We start from the raw sequence: 21,415 nt of genomic DNA on the forward strand, positions 1-21,415 counted from the left end.
GAGCAAGCAAAGAAGAGAGAACGAGCAAGATTAAATTCTAGGAGACATTTCTGAGAAAGCAGTAAAACATAGTTCCCACACATATGAATTAGCTGAGTTCTGCATCTCATGGTGGTTTTGCTTGACTGTCCAGATAAGCTCATGCTAGTGGAAGAGAGAAGTATTAGTAGGAGAGAGTTTACTGGAAAAAAGACAGTTGAAAACAAAAAGTACTTTAAACACAGAGTGGAGTTTACAATAGGCAAATGACAACCTTGGTTTGAATCGTGGCTTCTGCCGTGAGTTGAGGAAAGAAAGCCCCCACCTCGCCCCTCCCCTTGGTTGCTTATCAGCAAAATGAGATCAGATTGCTGGCCTAATTTCCAGGGTGAGTGTAACACCAACTCTAGTGTGTGGTCCTCATGGAATACCACCCATAGCTCCTCTGGCCCTCCCTCTAAAGCTGAGAGGAGGTGACCATGATGACCAGGGCCGTTTTCTGGGATGAAGCAACCCTGATATCGGGCAGGTGGGCCTCCATGGGGGGTCCAGGCCCATTGCTGCCCCTGCTGCTGGGGGCTAAAATGAAAAGTCCACCAGCAGTCCAGCTGCATGACTCTCAGGCTGTGGGTCCTGTTCTTCTTTTTCTTAATCTGAAAAATGGAGCTGAAACATCCTAGAGCTGATGTGAGAGTGTGGACAGGAATGGTGTGGATGCTGCCTGCACAGAGTCTGCACATGCCCAGTTCTTGATACACCTAGGCTCTTTGCTCAGGAACCAAAGAGAAATTAAGACTGGTTTTCTGTTGTAGACTTTTTTGAGTTGCCAGGTCACTAGCCTTCCTCTCAAAGTCCTCCACTTGGAGAAAAAAGAACTGTGTCAACTAGAAATAAACCAGGGGAGAAAAGAGCAGCGTGCTCTCAGCCCGTCCTATGAACTTGGCATCCATCCAAATGGCTTTGACCACCAAGGCTGAGCCTCCTCAAGTGAGTTGCTGGGATCAGAAGGCACTACTTCTGTCCCTGTCAGCAGGACCAAGTCCTGAGGGACTTGATCAAAGGGTGGGGGTGGGCATGGACAGAGTGGCAGAGGGGTGGCTTTAGGCCCCTTCCGCAGGTACCATGGGAGCACAGCAGGGGAGAGTGGACTCTGCAGGGGAGGCCCTGGAGGGCTTCTCAGAGGAGGTGATATGAGGTTTTGGCTCTACAGGGTGAGTATGATTTCGCCAGGTTGGTTGCAGCAGGCATCCCTGGCAGTAGGATCTGCATGAGCAAATCCTAGAAGCCACATGAGCGTAGCCCTCAGCAGCAGCAGTATGACCATGTGCTGGTGGAACAAAGTTGAATAAGGCAGGCAGGCTGGCGACTGCGTGGGTGGTGGAGAGGACTGAACGGGTGGGAGATGGCCATGGTTGGGGGTGGTGGGACTGGTTCGCCAAGGGGCTTACAATGTGTGGATAAGAGTTCTCCTCCAAGGAACTGAGGCATGGAAGACTGTGTCAAGAAGGTCGTGGAATGTCAGGGCTGGGGTTGTTTCTCCAAGGCGTCAGCAGGAGGGTGAGAATAGCCCAGGTTGGGGCCAGGGTGGGCAGGGTGTTGTTAACTTGAGCAACTCAGGGAAGAAGTTTTCACTTTCCCTTTCGGTTCTCTGGGTATATCTGGGGCCCGAAAGTGTGTGGTTATTGCAGAGACGCACAGAAGGCGGCTGCATCTGCAGAGCTGAGAACAACTGGATCTTGTTCACACTCGGCCAGAAGAAGACTCCTGGGTAAGCAGGGTTTAAGACTCCGCCTAACTCCCCATCCTCAGGATGACTGTCTGAGAAGAGGATGATTTTCACTACTTTAAAGAAAAAGGGAAATGGAAGCTCAGGGAGGTGAGGTCATGTCCCAAGGCACAGGTTAAGCAGCGGCAGAGCCTGGATGTGGATGCAAGTGTGTCTGTGTTCCTATGAAAGCTTTCCTAAAGCAAGAAGACATAGAGCATAGAAGATGTAGGTCTCACATTGCAGTTTACTGGCAGAAGATGATCTGGAAAGGACAGGATGACCACAAAAGGAAATGCTCAGAAATATGATGACACTATCAGAAATAACTTTTATTAAGACAGACAAGGAAAACAAATAGAAGCATTCCACTGCTGGTAAAAGAAGTGTGGGGCTGTGTCTTCATGAACCTGGTTGCTTCATGTCCTAGAAATGGGTCCCACACCTCATATTTAGCCAGGCTGTGCCTGGGAGATTGGAGGGTGACCTAGAGGCCCTGGAGCAGGAGGAGCAGCAGAGAAGAGACAGGGCACCTGCCCAGTGAGTTGAAGAAACTCCACACAAATAGACCCGCAACAAGGAAAGTGCAAGATTCCAGGGGGGCCTGGAGAGGACCTGGGGGAGACAGCAGGGGGAGGAGGCTTTGGAGTGGGAACTCTAATTACAGATAACATTTCACCTGGTGAGGCAGGTGGGGCAAGGCATTGCAGGGGGAGGAGCAACCTGAGCGAAGGCCTGGAGGCTGGGGGGAATCAGAGTCCAGGGAGCTGGGAGTCCTCCAGGCCCCTGGACCAGGCCCTGTGGAGTCAGGATGAGGGTGAGGAAGACAGGAGTAGGAGCATCAGGAGGGCCTGGTGATGGGCTAAGGACTCTGAATCTGACCCTGCCTTTACCCCTCCTATCCCTGCCCATAGAGTATGCACTGTACCACGTGGAGGGAGATGTTTGGTAGAGTTTCTGTCTGCCCATGGGGAGGGGAGGGCTCTGTGTCTGGCCAAGCAGTTGGGCAGGGACAGGCTTCCCCACAGTCCTCCCTTTTCCCAGAAACAGTGTTTCCAGGAAGTGACCTGTAGGCTAACAAAGGAATACGCCCGTTACAGAAATCCAGCAGAAGGGAGCACCGTCCAACATCCATACTCGGCTGAGCCCCCAGGCAAGGCTCAGAACCAGGATATGAATGGGCTAGAAGGACAGAAGGATAAATCAAGGGTCATGACGCATTTGCAATTGTTTAATATCCTCCAGGAGCTGGCCCTTCTGCTGGAGCCCTCCTCTTCTTTCTGGCTTGAATTTTCCTTCTCATGTTTCATGATTTCAATTGGCTGCCCTGGCTTCTGGGGTCCTGCAGCTTCCAGGCAGAGAAGGAGGAAGGGGACCAGCCAGCTCTCCTCTCCCACCTGCTTGGAGGCAGGCCTGCCTCTGTGAATAGTCTCCCATCCACAAGGTCAGTGCCTCTAGCCTCTGCTACTAGGCACACTCACTGGAGTGTGATGGACAAGCTGATGGTTACTCTTCTTGAGGGACAACCCCAGGCATCACAGAGAGAAGGTGATAGAAAGAAATATTCCAGGATGGGACTTAGGGGAGGGGTTTAGGGGAAGGCTCTAAAGATATGGGGCCACTCTTGATTGGGTGCTGCTGAGAATTGGGGTCAGTTCTACCAGTGTGGGTCTCAGTAACTCTATCTATGGAGATGGGGACCAGAGCAAGGATAAAGTTGTAATTGATAAAGAAGAAGCAGTCATGCTTTTCAGCCAAGGGAGGGGTGTTTTCTTGGTGGGGTCACAGTGATGGGTGTTTGCTGCCTCCTTCACTCCTGCTCTCAGGGTGACCCTATGAGGTTGGAGTTCTTTGAGAACCTTTACATCCAACAGGAGAAAAGCATCATCCTGTTGTGATATCAGGCCAGCCTCGGGTTGTCAGGCTTGTTTTTTCTTTCTCAATCCTTTATAAGCATTCATGTAAATAAACAGATGGGAATATACCCATAGACTTCAAGACTACTCTTCTTATTAAATTTAATTCACAACAAAATATTCCCTATTATACTTACTCTTCTTTGCACCATAAAAACAAAAGAAAGATATCAGCTCAGTCCTGTCCAACTTTTTGTAACCCCATGAACTGTAGCCCACCAGGCTCTCTGTACTTGGGATTTCCCAGGCAAGAATATTTGAGTGGGTTGCCATTTCCTTCTCCAGGGGATCTTCCCAGCTCAGGGATAGAACCCACTTCTCTTGCATCTTTTGTCTCCTGCATTACCACTAGTGCACTTTTAAAACTTTGTCTCCCTTTTTGGCCACACTTTATCTAAAGTCCTCTTATTTGAATATTATTGTGAACTCATGGCCTTTCACAGACTCAGCATAGCTCAATGAAACATATTTATAGTAATCATTATCTTTTATTATTATTATTATCATATGTGAGTGGCCCTTCTGACCACTTCTCTGAACATCTTCAAGAGCATCCTTGCCTTTGCAGGAGCAGAGATGCCAGCCTGTGGAATTCACCTCCCCTGCAACTTATCTTGCTTCCTTTGAGTGGACTAAGCCCAAGGGTACACATGTGGGTGGACAAGCTGCTGCTGGACAATGTGTCTATTTAAGGTCACAGTCCACTCTCATTATTCCGGTGTAACCCTGTGTTCATGCCTCCTTTTCTAGAGAACTTGGTTTCATCATCACAAACGTGTCTCCTACACTGAGAGTTGTCACAGCAGGAGTCAGGCTTATTTCTTGTTGGCACTTAATGCAATCACTTCCATCATTTTTAAGGTGTGGCAGTAGAAAACACACCATTCTTGTGGGTTATTGACTACTATAAAGTGACTTCTGCTGTCTTAGAGTTAAAACAATCCAAAGTCCTAACAGTATATGGTTAAAACAAATCAAGTTGTACAGAGAGTTCTGCTCATTCCTTCCCAAGGAAAAGCTTCTTCTTTAGATAGTTAATCAATGTCTTTAAATGATATTACTACATTGGGAGGTGGAATAGTGTGAGACTCTGTGCTCAAGAGACAGGAATCTGGACCTGGATTCTGGCTCTAGCACTAGCTGTGTGCTTTGAGTAAATTACTTAACCTCTTTGAGCTTTGGTTTTCTTCCTTATAGAATCATTGTGAGAACTAAAAGTAAGTGAATTCATACCAAGCAATTGGGAAGGTGCCTGGTGCAAAGCAGGGAGTCATCAACCACAATAGCTAACCAGTATTAGACATTGCATTTTGCCTTTTCTTGTTTTAAAATTTTGATATTATTTATTTTCTCCTTACTGGGAAAAATAAGGGTTTTATTTATTTTTATACATTTTCTTACATCCTTCCCCATCTTCTCCATATATCATTGTTTCACTAATTTTATATCCTCTATTAGGAAGCTTTGCACTTGTAAACATTTTGTTTACATATTTGTTTGTTACCCTCTCAACTGGAGCTACTATTTCTTGACTGCTTTCTTTGTAAACTCCTCCTCCCTTCAGAACTTCAGCTCCCAAGTTCTAGAAGTGTATTTTAATTTTTATACTGATTAACAAGTACCTTTACTTCTCAGTTAAATACTCTGTTTTATTTTAAAAGATAACAATCATTTTATAATGTATATAAATGAAATACCAACTTTAAGATTTTTGAATCACTATACTGTACACCTGTGAATTCTAAAATATTATATATATATATAGATATACCAAAAACACTTCAATTTTAAAACAGTATACAAAATAATCAAAATGGGAAAACCAGGACTTAGACATACGTTAAGTTTACCTTAGATTTAAAAAAAAAATCAAACAAGAGAGTTTACATTTTGTGTGACATTTTAATACATTTTTTTAGAGTTAACTTGTACCACATGCTTGTAGCATGTGCTTCTTGGCAGAACTTTAGTTTTTCCTGATGTTTCTAATTGGCTTCATTTTCACCCCTTGCACTGTTTCTCTTCAACATTTCCTCCATTTCTTTCCAACTGTGCCTCATGTGATACCGAGTCCCCTGTCCTCACAGACTCTGGACTTCTTATCCCATTCTGGACTGGTTTCTCTTGGGTCTGATGTGTGCCCAGCTGCGATCCTTGGATTCCCTTCTGGCTGACTTGGTGTTCCTGACTCCTGGATCCCACGTCTATCTCTCTCGTGGGTATCCTTTATCTTCCTCCATAATTACACAAACACACCACCTATTGTTTTTTCCTGCACCTCAACTTCAAGTAACTTTATGAAAAGTCTGGTGAAGAGTGAAGGCTGCTGTGGATATGGGATGGGATGTGGGGTTGGTGAGCTTGTCCCCTGCTCTCCCCTCGGCCTCCCTCTCATCTTGCCCCCTCTCTGGGGCTCTGCCCAGCAGACCAGTCTTCTCTCCTGTGAACACGCTCCCTGTTTCTCTCCCTCTCCCGCACTCCTCTTTACTCAGCTATCACTTCTCCATCCAGTGAGTCTTCAAACATTTCTTGAACACTCTGGTCTTCTGTTGCCCCCATGCTTGTTTTTATTAGCAGCAGAGGGAGAAGAAGGAGGCTATGGTTCTTGAGCCCAGTGAGTGGGGTGGAATCCAGTCTACCAGGGGCAAGACGTCTGACCTTGGCCAAATCATAAACCTTCTGTACTTCAGCTTCCTTATCTGTAGATGGGAATACAATGTACACATATCAAATGTTAATGGAATAACATACAAGTTACCATGTGTAACGTTTCAGAGCCAATACCAATGCAGAGCAATGACCACAAACACAAGTCACTCTTGTCAGTAGCTGTTAATATACGTGTAAGTACCCTTACTATCCTTTCAGTCAGGTCTCAGGAAGAGGAGTTGAAAAATGTTCTTTTGCTTTCTTAAAAGAGTAGCTAGATGTCATCAACATTTGCTTTCCTTCCTCATCTCCCATGGCAAGATAATCACATGCAGAACCAAAATAAATTTTTTTATATAGAGATCTGAGTTGTTTTTTTTTAAGACCACTGAGAATGGGAAAGTCGGAAAGGATGGACACCCTTATATATTATGAGTGTGAACATAAACTGCTGCAATTTCTTTGCATAACAGTGTGGCTCTAGGTATGAAAATTTTTTAGGTGTTGATGCCTTATGCTTTACTAATTCTACTTCTAGAAATAGCTTAAGGAAACAGCCTCTAATGTGGATGAAGTTTAATACAAGAAGAATGTTCTTTATTATTTACATAAGGTATTAGAGACAACCTAAAGCCCAATAGTCAGTGGAGGACAGCAGAGGACTGGGTACCACTTGGGGGTCCTTAGCCACTCAGAGCAGGAACTGGGGGTGGGGCTAGTTGGATTCCAGCCCAACATCCATTGGAACAATTGCCAACATCCATTGGATCATTGAAAAAGCAAGAGAGTTCCAGAAAGACACCTACTTCTGCTTTATTGACTATGCCAAAGCCTTTGACTATGTGGATCACAATAAACTGTGGAAAATTCTGAAAGAGATGGGAATACCAGACCATCTGATCTGTCTCCTGAGAAATCTATGTGCAGGTAAGAAGCAACAGTTAGAACCAGATATGGAACAATAGATTGGTCCCAAATCAGGAAAGGAGTGTGTCAAGGCTGTATATTGTCACCCTGATTATTTAACTTATATGCAGAGCACATCATGCAAAATGCTGGGCTGGATGAAGCACAAGCTGGAATCAAGATTGCTGGGAGAAATATCAATAACCACAGATATGCAGATGACACCACCCTTATGGCAGAAAGTGAAGAACTAAAGAGTCTCTTGATGCAAGTGAAAGAGGAAAGTGAAAAAGTTGGCTTAAAACTCAACATTCAGAAAACTAAGATCATGACATTCAGTCCCATCATTTCATGGCACATAGAGGAGGAAACAATGGAAACAGTGACAGACTTTATTTTTCAGGGCTCCAAAATCACTTCAGATGGCAACTGCAGCCATGAAATTAAAAGATGCTTGCTCACAGAAAAAGAGACACAGATGTACAGAATAGACTTTTAGACTCTGTGGGAGAAGGCGAGAGTGGGATGTTCTGAGAGAATAGCACTGAAACAAGTATACTATTAAGGGTGAAACAGATCACCAGCCCAGGTTGGATACATGTGACAAGTGCTCAGGGATGGTGCACTGGGAAGACCCAGAGGGATGGGATGGAGAGGGAGGCAGGAGGGGGGATTGGGATGGGGAACACATGTAAATCCATGGCTGATTCATGTCAATGTATGGCAAAAACCACTACAATATTGTAAAGTAATTAGCCTCCAACTAATAAAAATAAATGGAAAAAAAAAAGATGCTTGCTCCTTGGAACAAAAGCTATGATCAACCTAGACAGCATATTAAAAGGCAGGCACATTACTTTGCCAACAAAGATCCATCTAATCAAAGCTATAGTTTTTCCAGTAGTCATGTATGGATGTGAGAGTGTGACTATAAGGAAAGTTGAGTGTCGAAGAATTGATGCTTTTGAACTGTGGTATTGGAGAAGACTCTTGAGAGTCCCTTGGACTGCAAGGAGATCAAACCAGTCCATCCTAAAGGAAATCAGTCCAAAATATTCATTGGGAGGACTGATGTTGAGGCTGAAACTCCTATACTTTGGCCACCTGATGTGAAGAACTGACTCCTTAGAAAAGAAAGCTGATGCTGGGAAAGATTGAAGGCAGGAGGAGAAGGGGACGACAGAGGATGAGATGGTTGGATGGCATCACAGACTCGATGGACATGAGTTTGAGTAAACTCTGGGAGTTGGTGATGGACAGGGAAGCCTAGCATGCTCCAATCCATGGGGATGCAAAGAGTCAGATACAGCGGAGCTACTGAACTGAACTGGTGGCACTTCAGGAGCTTTGGGATAAAGGCTCTTGCAGAAGCAAGGAGGACCTGGCTGTGGGAGCTGTACCACCAGGAATTTATCAAGGCAGAGACTGGAGCATGGTGAGCAAGACATCATTTTAGAATGAGAAGAGTCATTTACCAACAAATACATATCCATGAGTAATTATTTTCATATATTAAAAGGAGTAGAGCATAGTCATCACAAATCTGGGATCTGGATCAGAAAGACTTGGGTTCAATTCTGGGCTCTGGTAGCAGGGTGAAGGAAATGGCAACCCACTCCAGTACTCTTGCCTGGAAAATCCCATGAACGGAGACGACTGGTAGGCTCTAGTCCATTGGGTCGCAAAGAGTCGGACACGACTGAGTGATTTCACTTCACTTAACTTCAAGGTTAGATTAGTCTCAGGAGCCGGCACATCATAGACACTGGATGAACATCACTTATTACCAATTAATAACACAGTTGCTCCAACGTCATGTAATTTCCAGAGTATTCTCTCCTATCTATTCTTCTGTCTCTGGTTTTATTACCCCTATAACTTCACAAATGGCTGTCTCCTCTGTGATTATCTTCTCCTTCCAACAGGAGAATAGGACTCTGACTTGGAGGAAGTTGGAGGGAGATGAGTAATGTTCCTTCTCTAGTGACCTGCAGAGCCCAGGAGACAGAGACCCACGCTGGGTTAAGTCCCTGGTGGCACTGGTGGCCGCCCCAGGGGAACCCACCAGAGATATTGCCCCTCACTGCTCCCTGCAGTCACTGTTCACTTGTGATTGAGCTCACATTCTGTTTTCTCTTCCCCAAGGGTAAAGCCTCACCTCCTTCCAGCCTGACACAGACAAGGAGCTGAACGGAGATCTCTGAGACCCTGCTGCTGCCATCATGAGCTCAGAAAACCTCGGAAACTGCACAGGTAGTCAGGGGCCTTTTTCTGGCCAGTTCCTACATGTGACCCAGAATTGAGGGGGATTCTTCCAGGCAGAGTTAACCTACAGAGGAATCAAGAACAAAGAAGAGGATGGATAAGCATCCTGGAGCTCCCAGATGGTCCACGTGGAGTTCCCCCAACGGGGGTGTGTCCACAGAGCCTCTTTCCCAGCCCTCTCCTTGGGGAGCCACTTGCTAGGTGCTCACTTCCTTCCCCACTGCCCTCTAGCAAGTGACTCAGAAGTGAGGCCAGGACAGCCCATCGGGAGGGGGACAGCAGAGAGAGTCCCCAAGGCCAGGCAGGGCAGTGAGGGGAGGTCATCCAGGGTCCCTGGAGCTCCTCCTGCCCTCTCCCTGGCCCAGCCTCCTCCTGCTCCCAGACCCTGGGGCATCACCACAGACACCATTCCTTCAGCTCTCAACCTGCTGCCTGTCCACCTGCTCTGTGAGGGTCAGTAGACCCTGAACTGAACCTCAGTCTGACCTTTGCCACCTCCCACCTGGAGAGGAGGGGTGAGGTTGTTCACAGGATCACGTCTGGCTCCACCCCTCCTCCACCTGGTTGATCCCCTCCCCTGTCCATCCTGAGTGTCTCTGATTAGGATCCTCTCACATGGTAGTCTTACTCAATGGCAGATGGTCCTAAACCCTTTTTTAAAATTAGGTAACATCAGTTTATAATGTTCTATAAGTTTCACATGTACAACATTATATTTCTACTTCTGTATATGCTGCAGGGTGCTGCTGTGTTCTGTGCTTAGTTGCTCAGTCGTGTCCAATTCGTTGGGACCCCATGGACTATAGCCCACCAGGCCCCTCTATCCATGGGATTCTTCAGGGAAGAATATTGGAGTGGGTTGCCATACCCTCCTCCAGCTGCAGCATATTTACCACCAAAAATCACTTGCAAAAATCCCTATAGGTGTACTATATGGTAGAATGAAGAGATCCCAGGAGTTTAAAATAAGGAGGATTCAAAGTCATATCCAAGAAGTGTCTGACACTTGACCTTGGGTTCCACCTCTGAGCTTTCTGCTCACTGGCCTTGGGCTGTCCCTTCTCCTGTCTGAGTCACACTTTCCTCTTCTGTGAAATAAGAATAATGCCTCTGTGTGTTCATGTACCAGGAAACGCATCTTACATCGTGTCCCAGCCACCCCCCCCCACCATATATATATCTCCTATTTGCCTATATCTTACCTGTAATTCCATAACCTCTAGATCCCTGAAATAACACAGGGATTTTGGTAACTCATTCGAGCAGTGACCTTGCCCTGTACTGATCTGAGGCTATTTATTGTCATTACATTCTTTATCCCATTTCATGTGAATATTCTTTTGTTTCACTGCCAAAACATGGAAGCATTCATTTACAGGGTGCTGCCAGTCTCTGCTAGAAGTAGTAACTAACAAAACACATGCCCTGTATTCCTTCTCTCTGTGTGGGTGTGTGTGTGCGTGCGCGTGCGCTCAGGTGTCCAGTCATGTTCGACTCTTTGCAACCCCGGGGAATGTAGGCGCCAGGCTCCTCTGTTCTTGGGATTTCCAGGCAAGAGTGGTGGAGTGGGTTGCTATCTCCTACTCCAGGGGATCTTTCCAACCCAGGGATCGAATCCACAACTGTTGTGTCCCCTGCATTGGCAGGCGAGTTCTTTATCACAGTACCACCTAGGAAGCCCTCCTTCTCTTTCTAAATGTTTAAAATTGTAGAATGCTGAAGACACCTAAATCCCAGGATTAGGTAATTATTTCTGGAGGTTTGAAAGTCCAAGATCACCAAGGTAGTTTCAGTTTCTGGTGAGACCTCTCCACCTGGCTTGCAAATCCTAACTGCCTTCTAACTCTGTCCTCACATGGCCTTTCCTTTCGGGGAGAGGGAAGGAATAGAGAGAGAATCTGGTGTCTTCTTTTTCTAATAAAGACAACAATCCTATTGGATTAGGATCCCACACTTATGACCTCTTTTTACCGCAATTACCTCCTTAAAGGCCCAATCTTCAAATACAGTCACTAGTGAGTTAAAGCTTCAACATATGAATTGGCGGTGAGGGTGGGGAGACAGTTCCATCCATAACCCCAAGTGACTCTGTCAAGAGTACCCTAGATGACCATGGCTCAGGAAGATGAATTTTAACAATTTATACTAAATACCATTTTTAAAAATTTGCCCTAGAATTTATTGCAGTTACCATATAATGATAACAAAAGCAGATCATTCTTAAGGCATCAAATTAGTTTATTAATTTAAGCAAAAATATTTGACCCCTGTCACACAAAGATATAATTCTGAAAGATTACGGCCAAGAACTGTGAGCAAATCCAGTATCCTTGGCCTCCAAAGAAAAGGATTTCTATCCAGGGCCAGAGATGAAGCTGGATCACTCAGAGCTTTTGTGTAGGAGAGTTTTATTAAAGTGTAAAAGGAATAGAGAACGCTTCTGACATAGACTTCAGTAGAGTACAGAAAGTGTGCCTCCTTGCTAGTTTTTAGCAAGGTGTTATATACCTGTTAGCAAGCTGCTAATCAAAAGAAATGCCTCAAAATAGAGAGAGTTGCAGCAGGCTCCTCTCCCACAACATGCATTTTGAGATAGAATGGTACAAGGGGAGTCATCTCTGGCCATAAAGCAGTTGACATGAATCTTAAAAAAAGGCAGATTTCAAAGCAAATACATAGTTTCATTAACATAGCTTAAGAAAAACATTTCCATAAGAAAAATGCTTTGGTTAACTCAAGGTTTGAGAAAAAGTTAAGTTCAGGGGGAAACAGATGTAGTCATGCAATGCAGAATTACAAGGAGCCTCCTTTAATCTTGTGTAGATAAAGGGGAAGAATGTTTGCCACTAGCAGTTTATTTCCTCCTTTTGCTTGGGGACCTCTGGCCTTCCTGAGTTCAGTTCAGTTCAGTCGCTCAGTAGTGGCCAACTCTTTCGACCACATGGTCTGCAGCATGCCAGCTTCCCTATCCATCACCAACTCCCGGAGTTTACTCAAACTCATGTGTATCAAGTCGGTGATGCCATCAAACCATCTCATCCTCTGTCATCCCCTTCTCCTCCTGCCTTCAATCTTTCCCCAAATCAGGGTCTTTTCTAAGGAGTCAGCTCTTCGTATCAGGTGGCCAAAGTATTGGAGTTTCAGCTTCAGCATCAGTCCTTCTGATGAATATTCAGGACTGATTTCCTTTAGGATGGACTGGTTTGATCTCCTTGCAGTCCAAGGGACTCTGAAGAGTCTTCTCCAACACCACAGTTCAAAAGCATCAGTTTTTCAGCATTCATTTTTCTTTATAGGCCAACATTCATACATGACTACTGGAAAAACCATAGCTTTGACTAGATGGACCTTTGTTGGCAAAGTAATGTCTCTGCTTTTTAATATGCTGTCTAGATTGGTCATAGCTTTTCTTCTAAGGAGCAAGTGTCTTTTAATTTCATGGCTGCAGTCACCATCTGCAGTGATTTTGGAGCCCAGGAAAATAAAGTCTGTCACTGTTTCCATTGCTTCCCCATCTATTTGCAATGAAGTGATGGGACTGGATGCCATGATCTTGGGTTTTTGAATGTTGAGTTTTAAGCCAACTTTTGCACTCTCCTCTTTCACTTGCATCAAGAGGCTCTTTAGTTCTTCTTCGCTTTCTACCATAAGGATGATGTCATCTACATATCTGTGGTTATTGATATTTCTCCCAGCAATCTTGATTCTAGCTGTGCTTCACCCAGCCTGGTATTTCGCGTGATATACTCTGCATGTAAGTTAAATAAGCAGGGTGACAATATACAGCTTTGACACACTCTTTTTCTGATTTGAAACCAGTCTGTTGTTCCATGTCCAGTTCTAACTGTTTCTTCTTTACCTGCATACAGATTTCTCAGGAGACAGGTCAGGTGGTCTGATATTCTCATCTCTTGAAGAATTTTCCACAGTTTATTGTGATTCACACAGTCAAAGGCTTTGGCATAGTCAATAAAGCAGAAGTAGATGTTTTTCTGGAACTCTTTTGCTTTTTCGATGATCCAACGGATGTTGGCAATTTGATCTCTGGTTCCTCTGCCTTTTATAAATTCAGCTTGAACATCTGAAAATTCTCAGTTCACGTACTGTTGAAGCCTTGCTTGGAGAATTCTGGCCTTGCTACCTGACTATTAATTCTTTCATTCTGCCCTTTTCTTTTAGGAGAATATGGCTGCTAGGGAAAAGGGGTTTGGAATCTGCTCTGACTGCTTTGAGCTGGCCAGGGACAGAGATGCTAAATTTTGGGGGCAGCATGTTCTCCTTACCCTCATATTGAGGGTCTCTGATCCAGGGGCCCCAAGCAATAGTTGGAGGAGGCTGTGGCAGTTGGAGGAGCTTGAACAACCATTCGTAACTTAAAAGCCTTAATGCGGCTAGAAGCGAGTTGAACCAATCAATACATATATATTTGGAAACTATGCACCTGACGTGCTAAGTCGCTTCTGTCATGTACAACTCTTTGGGACCCCATGAACCCTACCCCCACCAGGCTCCTCTGTCCATGGAATTTTCCATGCATGAATACTGGAGTGGGCTGTCATGCCCTTCTCCAGGGGATCTTCCCTATCCTGGGATCAAACCCAGGTCCTGCATTGACAGGCAGATTCTGTACCTCTAGCACCATCTGTGTAGCCCAACTATGCACCTAGTATCATATTATACCAGAGATAAGGGTGCTGTCCTCACAGAGTACATGGATCATTGCTAATCAATCATTAATTTAGTGAATATCATAAAATATTGGGGAATATCGGAAAGTTAACAGATTTCTCTGGACATTGTTTATCTTGCCCGTTCTGAGAAACTTGCAGATCTAGATGAGATTAGTTTGGAAAAGGGGACTCATTTAGTTCAGAGAATCATCAGAGTCCAATATAGTTCTGGGCTAATCAGAGACTAAAGAAACTTTATAAGGAGAAGTAGGCTTGGAAATCAAGCACTCCTATTTTGAAATAGCATGTTCTAGTCAAAGGTATGGAAGTAATGATAATCATCGGGTAGGGATTTCTGAAATGTCCTCCAATGTCAAGTGACTACTAACATCCTATTTCCCACTATGATGATTCCTTGATGAGAGGTAGGAGGCATAAAGAATATTGCCAGCTATAAAATAAATGGTACTCCAATATCTATGATTGCTAAAAAGAAATATATTTTTTTAAATAGAAGAAACTGACTGAATCAAATGATTGCTAAGCAGAGCAAACACAGTGTACTGAAAACTGAGGTAAGAAACCTCTGTTTACACAGGAAATCAATGGAAGGATAACTCATTTTAAGAGAAGAATCATTTTCCCATAGCCCCACTGCTATGAATGATATCTTCATGAGCCTGGCTGCCCTCTCCAGTGAATACCAGGGACCTATTACTGGTCCCAACCAACCAATTTCCATTCCGGCTTGGAGGGCTGCTGCAAACTACTGAAATTCCTCCTTGGAGGATGAATGGAGAGCTACTCCTTTTGTGCTAGATTCCTTTGTCATGGATCCTGTGGGTTTATTTCAATAGGATCTCTTCTGCCAACAACTATTACTTCTCCTTCATATAACAAAAAATTCAAATCATCGCTAACACTGACATTAGCGAACATTTCAATAATCACATCAGCTTTTTTTTCACCAACAGATTTCTTAATTTTATCAATATAATTAGCTTATTTGTGATTAAACACTTGTGAGCTGCATTTTGCAAAGCAATTTTTTGTCCTTCCTCAGCAGTAGCTATGCCCAAAATCTTTAAGCCATAAGCTCTAACCATTTGGAATACTGCTCTTCCAGTTCCTCCACTAGCCCCAGAACATTTCCTCCAGCTTTCATGACCACTGTGGAGCAGACTCGATAAGTGGTAAAACACGAGATGCTGATGGCAGCTCCTTGTTTAAAATCCAGTTTTTCTGGCAGCGTGTGAACAGTGTGGTGGGCTGCCAGGGCAAACAGCTTAGCCCCCAGAGGTCATCCTGGTAGTGAATGTCACCTTTCTTGAAAGCAGATAGGTTCTCTCCAGCAGCTTCTACTATCCCAGCCACATCTCAGCTAGGAGTATAATGTGGAAGTGGTTTTATACTGTGAGTGCCAGAGCAGATGTATGTGTCCACTGGGTTTATAGTCTTTCAGAATTGGTATAGCAACATCCAACTGGAGTTACAGCACTTCAGGTCCACCAAATTAAAAAACTCAAATAGCTCTCACCAACTTCTACCCTGTCACCATAGTAATCTAGATACCTGATCTAGACTGGAAAATCAAAATCTGCAAGCCCTCCCCCAGATTCCACAGGGTTAAAAAAAAAAAAAAAAAAAAGAGCTACTCAATACCATTTATTATCCACCAAAAATTCTGCTGGGCTTTCCCAGGGACTCAGATAGTAGAGAATCTGCCTGCAACACAGGAGACCTGGATTTGATCCCTGGGTCGGGAAGATCCCCTGGAGGAGAGAAAGGCTACCCACTCCAGTATTTTTGCCTGAAGAATTCCATGGACAGAGGAGCCTGGCGGGCTATAGTCCATGGGGTCGCAAAGAGTCAAATAGCACTGAGCGACAAACGGTTTCCCTTTTTCACTTCACAAGTTCTAACCTTATTCCCTTTCCTTTCATCTAGATATTGAGATCTTTTTTGAGGAAGTCACTGAGTGTCTCTGGGACATGCTGAGCAGGGAGGAACTGCTTCTCCTGCTGACTGAATTCCTGAGGAAAATTGAGGCGAAGGCTGGTTTGTCCAGGTAACCTGCACAGGTGTATCAGGAAGGTCACCCACACCCCCAGCACCAGGCTAGTCTCCTCCTGGCAGGCACACCTCCTCCAAGCAGGACCCTATGGTGGGGGCTGAGGATGTTCCTTCTCAACATCTCGTGAGGAATGTTTCCTCCATGTCATTTGCTGGCGGTGAACAACCTTGAATTGAGAAAAGATGAAACCTGAAAGAAAGGAGCAGGTTATGTGACCTTGGACATGTTACTGAACTACGCTCTGCTTTAGTTTCTCCATCTGTCCAGTTAAACTGTGAGGACACTGAGATTATGCATGCAAAGAGCTTCCCATAATGACTGACACAGAGTAGGTGTTCAGTCAATATTAACATTTTAAAAACTTGCTGGGAAGAGACAGGGGCTGAGAGTCTTCTTTCTGGTGATGAGAATCAAGCAGAATTTCCTTTGGGGCAAGTCAGAAATCCTGACGCCATCGTTTGTATTACTCAGGCTTCCGCCTAGGGCCTTTCTATTCCCCATCTTAGGAATTATACCAAACGATTATATCAAACCAAACAGCAGGATCCTGCTGGCCCATAAGGCAGAGAGGCTAGAGAAGAACTGGTTGGAGCTGGGTGGATCCTGGATCTAGCGCTGCCCAACTCTGAGGCTCTGGGCTTATATGTTAAAGTCTCAGATTTGCCTGTGTCCAATGGGAATAGCAATTGAGTCTGATGGACTATGTTCATGGCCTCAGAGTGAACCGTAGGGTCAGAGGTGGAGAAGCAAGGACCAGGGAGGCCTGGACCAGGGTCAGACCCAGGGGTCAGGGTGGAGCAGAGGGTCCAGGCTGGAGGACTAGTAGGCAGGCTTGGGCAGCAGGGCCAGGACTAGAGTGAGGAGAGCGGGCCCCGAGGACACGGAACTGAAGGGGCTGTGACCCTAGCAGATGTCCCCTGAGTAGGAGGGGGGGCATTTCTTCCCTCCGTGTCGGGATCCCCTCATGCTGGGCTAGAGGTCCCTAGGTGACCCTGTCTGCACACCCTACCTGGGACCTGGCTTCTCCCTCTATCCGGGACCCTCTTCTGGTCTGCATGGAGCCTCCCTGACAGTGGAAGGCCATGTGGCTCAGGGGGCCCTCCAGGGTCACAGTGAGGGGCTGTGATTGTGTGTCATTTGAGGGATTCTGAGGAGCCTCACGCATCCCCACCCAAGAGGAAAACACTTTGTCACCAGCTGTGCAAGTGCCGGTCTCCTCAGACTCAGCCGTTCAGATGGATGTTTCCTCAAGTCTCATTAATCTTCAGAGGATCCACAAAGTTGCACATGACCTTGGAGTGCAGGCTCATGGGGCTGTCACAAATTAACATGTGACACCTGAGAGGTCAGAGGCACTGGGTGCTGGGTCAGGAGTCAGTGAGGTGGGCTGGAGAGTCCAAGAGGAACCAGCAACACATCTCCTGATCTCCAGGCAGCTGGGGCAGTGGATGGATTCAGGGACCTTCTGCTGGGAAGGCCAAGAACACAAGCCTTAGAAGACAGCAGATGGCCGACTAAAGGACTGTTAAGGTGCCTCCTAGTTCTGATTTTGGGCTTTTTTTTTTTTCCTACAAATTCTAAGTCACAGAGACAGCCAATCTGCAGAGGGTAAGAGCACAGTGCCCAGGAATATGCTTTCATTTAACCAATGGCAAATTTAGGGGATCCCCAAAACCACCCTCAGGTTTCAGAATTCCCTGCAGAATAAACAGAACTCACTGAAAGCCATCATGATCCCAGTGTATTACAGGAAGCCTGTGGGTTTCCATCAGCCACAGGGCAGAGTCTGGGTGGATTTCAGCCCCGAAGCGTCTATTGTCCCCAGGATGTGTTACTGTTCTGGAGCTTGCTAAGTGGCAGGGCACACGGAACACTGCCTGCCAGGGACACTCACCCATTAAAAACAAATTATCCTGACTTGTGGTCTCCAGCCCCTCCCAGAGGTCAGACAAATGTCCTAGAGTCCAGCTCCTTCAGAGGTCAGAACTGACACCATATGACCCAGAGGCCCCATCATACATCTCATCAGACTGTCCAGTGGCAAGAGGCCCAGGCAGACGAGGACATTCACATCAGTCAGAATATTTAGGGGCTTAGAGATCACTTCCCTGTAGTCAAGGGCAAAGAAATATTGACTCCTCACTACACACCGAGGCCCTTGAATACAAGTTTTCTGCTCCAATCCCACTTTTCTTTATTTGTGGCGTTCCCAACCTACCGGCTCTTTGGAAGTGATGATGTTCACCTGTCTCTGAGACGTCTTTACCAAATATCTACTTTTTCTTTTTGGCTGAGCCACATGGTTTGTGGGATCCTAGTTTCACAATCAGGGATTGAGTCATATCCAGGGCAGTGAGGGTGCAGAGTCCTAACCTCCGGACCACCAGGGAATTCCATCAAATACCTCTCTTAACTTACCAGTATCCCAAGGTGACATTTGCTGATCTGTTTCAGGATTAAATGGGGCTTATCTGGTAGCTCAGCTGGTAAATAGTCTGCCCACAATGCGGGAGACCTGGGTTCAATCCCTGGGTCGATAAGATCCCCTGGAGAAGGAAGTGGCAACCCTCTCCAGTATTCTTGCCTGGGAAATCCCTTGGATGGAGGAGCCAGGCAGACTACATTCTATGGGGTCGCAAAGAGTCGGACATGACTGAGCGACTTCACTTTCTTTTCTTTCTTTCTTTCCAGGATTGTGTAAGTATATGAAGAATCCACAAGGTACAAAACCTGTGTTTAATGTTGAAAGTGAAAATTTTCCATTTGTAAAATTCTTTTCTAATAGATTTATAATGCTAAATCCATATTTATGAATAATAGACATTATGGAATCTATTTTGCAGACAAGCAAACTACCTTTCTAATCCCTTGACCTTCACTGTTACAGGAAAGATGTGATAGCACTACACAAATATCTAAATGAATTGAAGGGAGACTTGATAGAGAAGGACCAGGAAACGCTCACAAAAGAGGAGCTGGACAGGAGGAGGTTTCTGAAGAAGATTCCTCGGGTGAAACGGCAGCTGGAGGAGCGCATAGGAAAGCTCCACGAGCTCGCAGACAAGCTTGACAAGGACCACAAGGAGTCTACCATCTTCAAAGTGATGACCCACACCACTGGCGTTGCATCTGGCGCCCTGACCCTCCTTGGCCTGGCTCTGGCACCCGTGACAGGGGGGGGCAGTCTGGCACTCTCAGCCGCTGGGTTCGGGCTGGGAGCAACAGCTGCTGTGGCAAACGTGTCCACCAGCTACAAGGAACATGTAAGCAGGTCAGCAGCCGAAACTGAAGCCAGTAGCCTGATGTCAACTGGCATCAAGAAATGGAAGGTGCTCCTAGAGGTACTCAGGAGCAACCCCCAAATTGTTGATGCAACAAAGAAATTGGCAGAAAGCATTAAAACAAAGATACATGACATGGAAACAGGCAAAGCCAACCCTGACTTTGCACCCAATGAAGACGACCTCTTGGGCTCTGGGAAAATCATAGTCCCAGGCACCCGGCTGATAAAGAATGCCTGTTCCGTTAGCATGGCTCCGGCTGCTGCCGCAGGAGCCCGGATTGTGGGTGCAGCCACTGCAGGTGTCTTTCTCCTGGTGGACGTGAACTTGCTAATAAGGGAGTCAATGCACTTGCATGATGGTGCAAAGGACGAGTCTGCTGAAAGCCTGAGGCAGCTGGCCAGGAAGCTGGAGAGCAAGTTGCAGGAGCTCAACAAGACGTATGAACACCTGCAGTAGGGCCTGACTCAGCCACCCCCAGAGCAGTGCATGGATCAGGGTACACATGGGTCAAGGTACAGAGGTACCTTGTTAGAGAAAAAAGGAGAGGGAGAGAAAATTTTTGGAGCTGAGTATCAGGAATTTGAGGTTTCTGCAACTGAGCACAGTAGCGGGGGGATGGATGTTGGTGACCGCTCAGGGAGAGTGAAGGAAGGAACCTGGAGCCTAGATTGAGGGAAGAGGGGGAACTAGAGAAGGGTTGGGGGTGGGGGAGAGAAACCACTTTTTCCCTTCATACTATGAAATTTTATTTTGTTTGAGGAATAGCCAATTAACAATGTTGTAAAACAAAACAGTTTCAAGTGAACAGTGAAGGGACTCAGCCATACATCTACATGTATCCATTCTCCCCGCAAACCCCCTCCCATCAGAAACTACTTTCTTGGACCTAAAGAAGTCACTGGGGGCAGAATAAAGGGAGAGACAGGGGAACTAGCTATGAATGGGTTGTAAATGAGAGAAAGTCAAAGAGTTAGGATTGTTGGAATCCAGGAGAAGTAGCAGGGGCTCCTCTATCACCCTCACCAAGGTCTGATGTCCCAGCATGAAGAGTCTCCCCCTGATGATGGTCTCTAGCATCAACTCACCTTTGATCCCAGCAGCTTATCTTAATTAGCCAGTGACTTCTTTTGCTTGCTTGTTTCTTTAATGGAAGTACAGTTGATTTACAATATTAGTTTCAGATATACAGCAAAATGTTTCAGTTATTGTGTATCTATGTATATACCTGTTCTTTTTAATTTTTTCATTACAGATTATTACAAGGATTATACAAGATAATATTACAATATTATACAAGAATATTTTCCCCTGTACTATACATTAAGTTCTTGGTTTTTTAAATCTATTTTATGTACAGTAATGTGCATCTTTTAATCCCACACTCCTAATTTACCCCTCTGCCCCTTTGGTAACAATAAATTTGTTTTCTGTGACTCTGAGTCTGTTTTGATTTGTTAATAAATTCATTTGTTTTGTTTTTTTTTTTTTTTTTGGCCATGCCAAGCAGCTTGGGATCTCAGTTCCCTGACCAGGGAATGAACGGGGCTTCCCTGGTGGCTCAGCTGGTAAAGAATCCGCCTGCAGTGTTGGAGACCTGGGTTTGATTCCTGGGTTGGGAAGATCCCCTGGACAAGGGAAAGTGTACCCCTTCCAGTATTCTGGCCTGGAGAATTCCAGGGACTATATAGTCCATGGGGTTGAAAAGAGTCTGACACGACTAAGTGACTTTCACTTTCACTTTCATAGCATTAAAAACACCAAATTCTAAACACTAGACCACCAAGGTACTCCCTGTGCTATTTTTTAGGTTCTCCGTATAAGTGATACTATATATTTGTCTTTTCTGTCTCAATTACTTCACTTAGTATGATCACCTCTAGATCCATACATGTTACTACAAATGGCAT

The 21,415-nt window shown here is 45.4% G+C and overlaps 2 protein-coding genes and 1 pseudogene across 4 annotated transcripts in view; 2 read left to right on the plus strand and 1 right to left on the minus strand.

The window, feature by feature from the left end:
- The window catches only part of LOC122680078 (apolipoprotein L3-like), a 411,694-nt gene that overhangs the window by 322,392 nt on the left and 67,887 nt on the right, over nucleotides 1–21,415 (plus strand). The gene's annotated exons all lie outside the window — the stretch shown is intronic.
- Nucleotides 1,640–20,947, plus strand: LOC122680092 (apolipoprotein L2-like). 3 transcript variants are annotated; one of them, XM_043881037.1, is made up of 5 exons: nucleotides 1,699–1,747; nucleotides 2,990–3,188; nucleotides 9,361–9,468; nucleotides 16,098–16,218; nucleotides 19,112–20,947. In XM_043881037.1, exons 3-5 carry the CDS (start codon nucleotides 9,438–9,440, stop codon nucleotides 19,962–19,964), a joined length of 1,005 nt encoding a protein of 334 aa, XP_043736972.1. In that variant the 5' UTR covers nucleotides 1,699–1,747; nucleotides 2,990–3,188; nucleotides 9,361–9,437; the 3' UTR covers nucleotides 19,965–20,947. The 3 variants fall into 3 exon arrangements, with proteins under 3 accessions (XP_043736971.1, XP_043736972.1, XP_043736970.1); XM_043881036.1 differs by lacking the exon at nucleotides 2,990–3,188 and having other exon boundaries at nucleotides 1,640–1,747; XM_043881035.1 differs by lacking the exons at nucleotides 1,699–1,747; nucleotides 2,990–3,188 and adding an exon at nucleotides 2,813–2,942.
- Nucleotides 14,143–15,708, minus strand: LOC122680101 (annotated as a pseudogene).

This window comes from Cervus elaphus, chromosome 22, assembly GCF_910594005.1.
Source record: "Cervus elaphus chromosome 22, mCerEla1.1, whole genome shotgun sequence".
NCBI classification, from domain to species: Eukaryota; Metazoa; Chordata; class Mammalia; order Artiodactyla; family Cervidae; genus Cervus; species Cervus elaphus.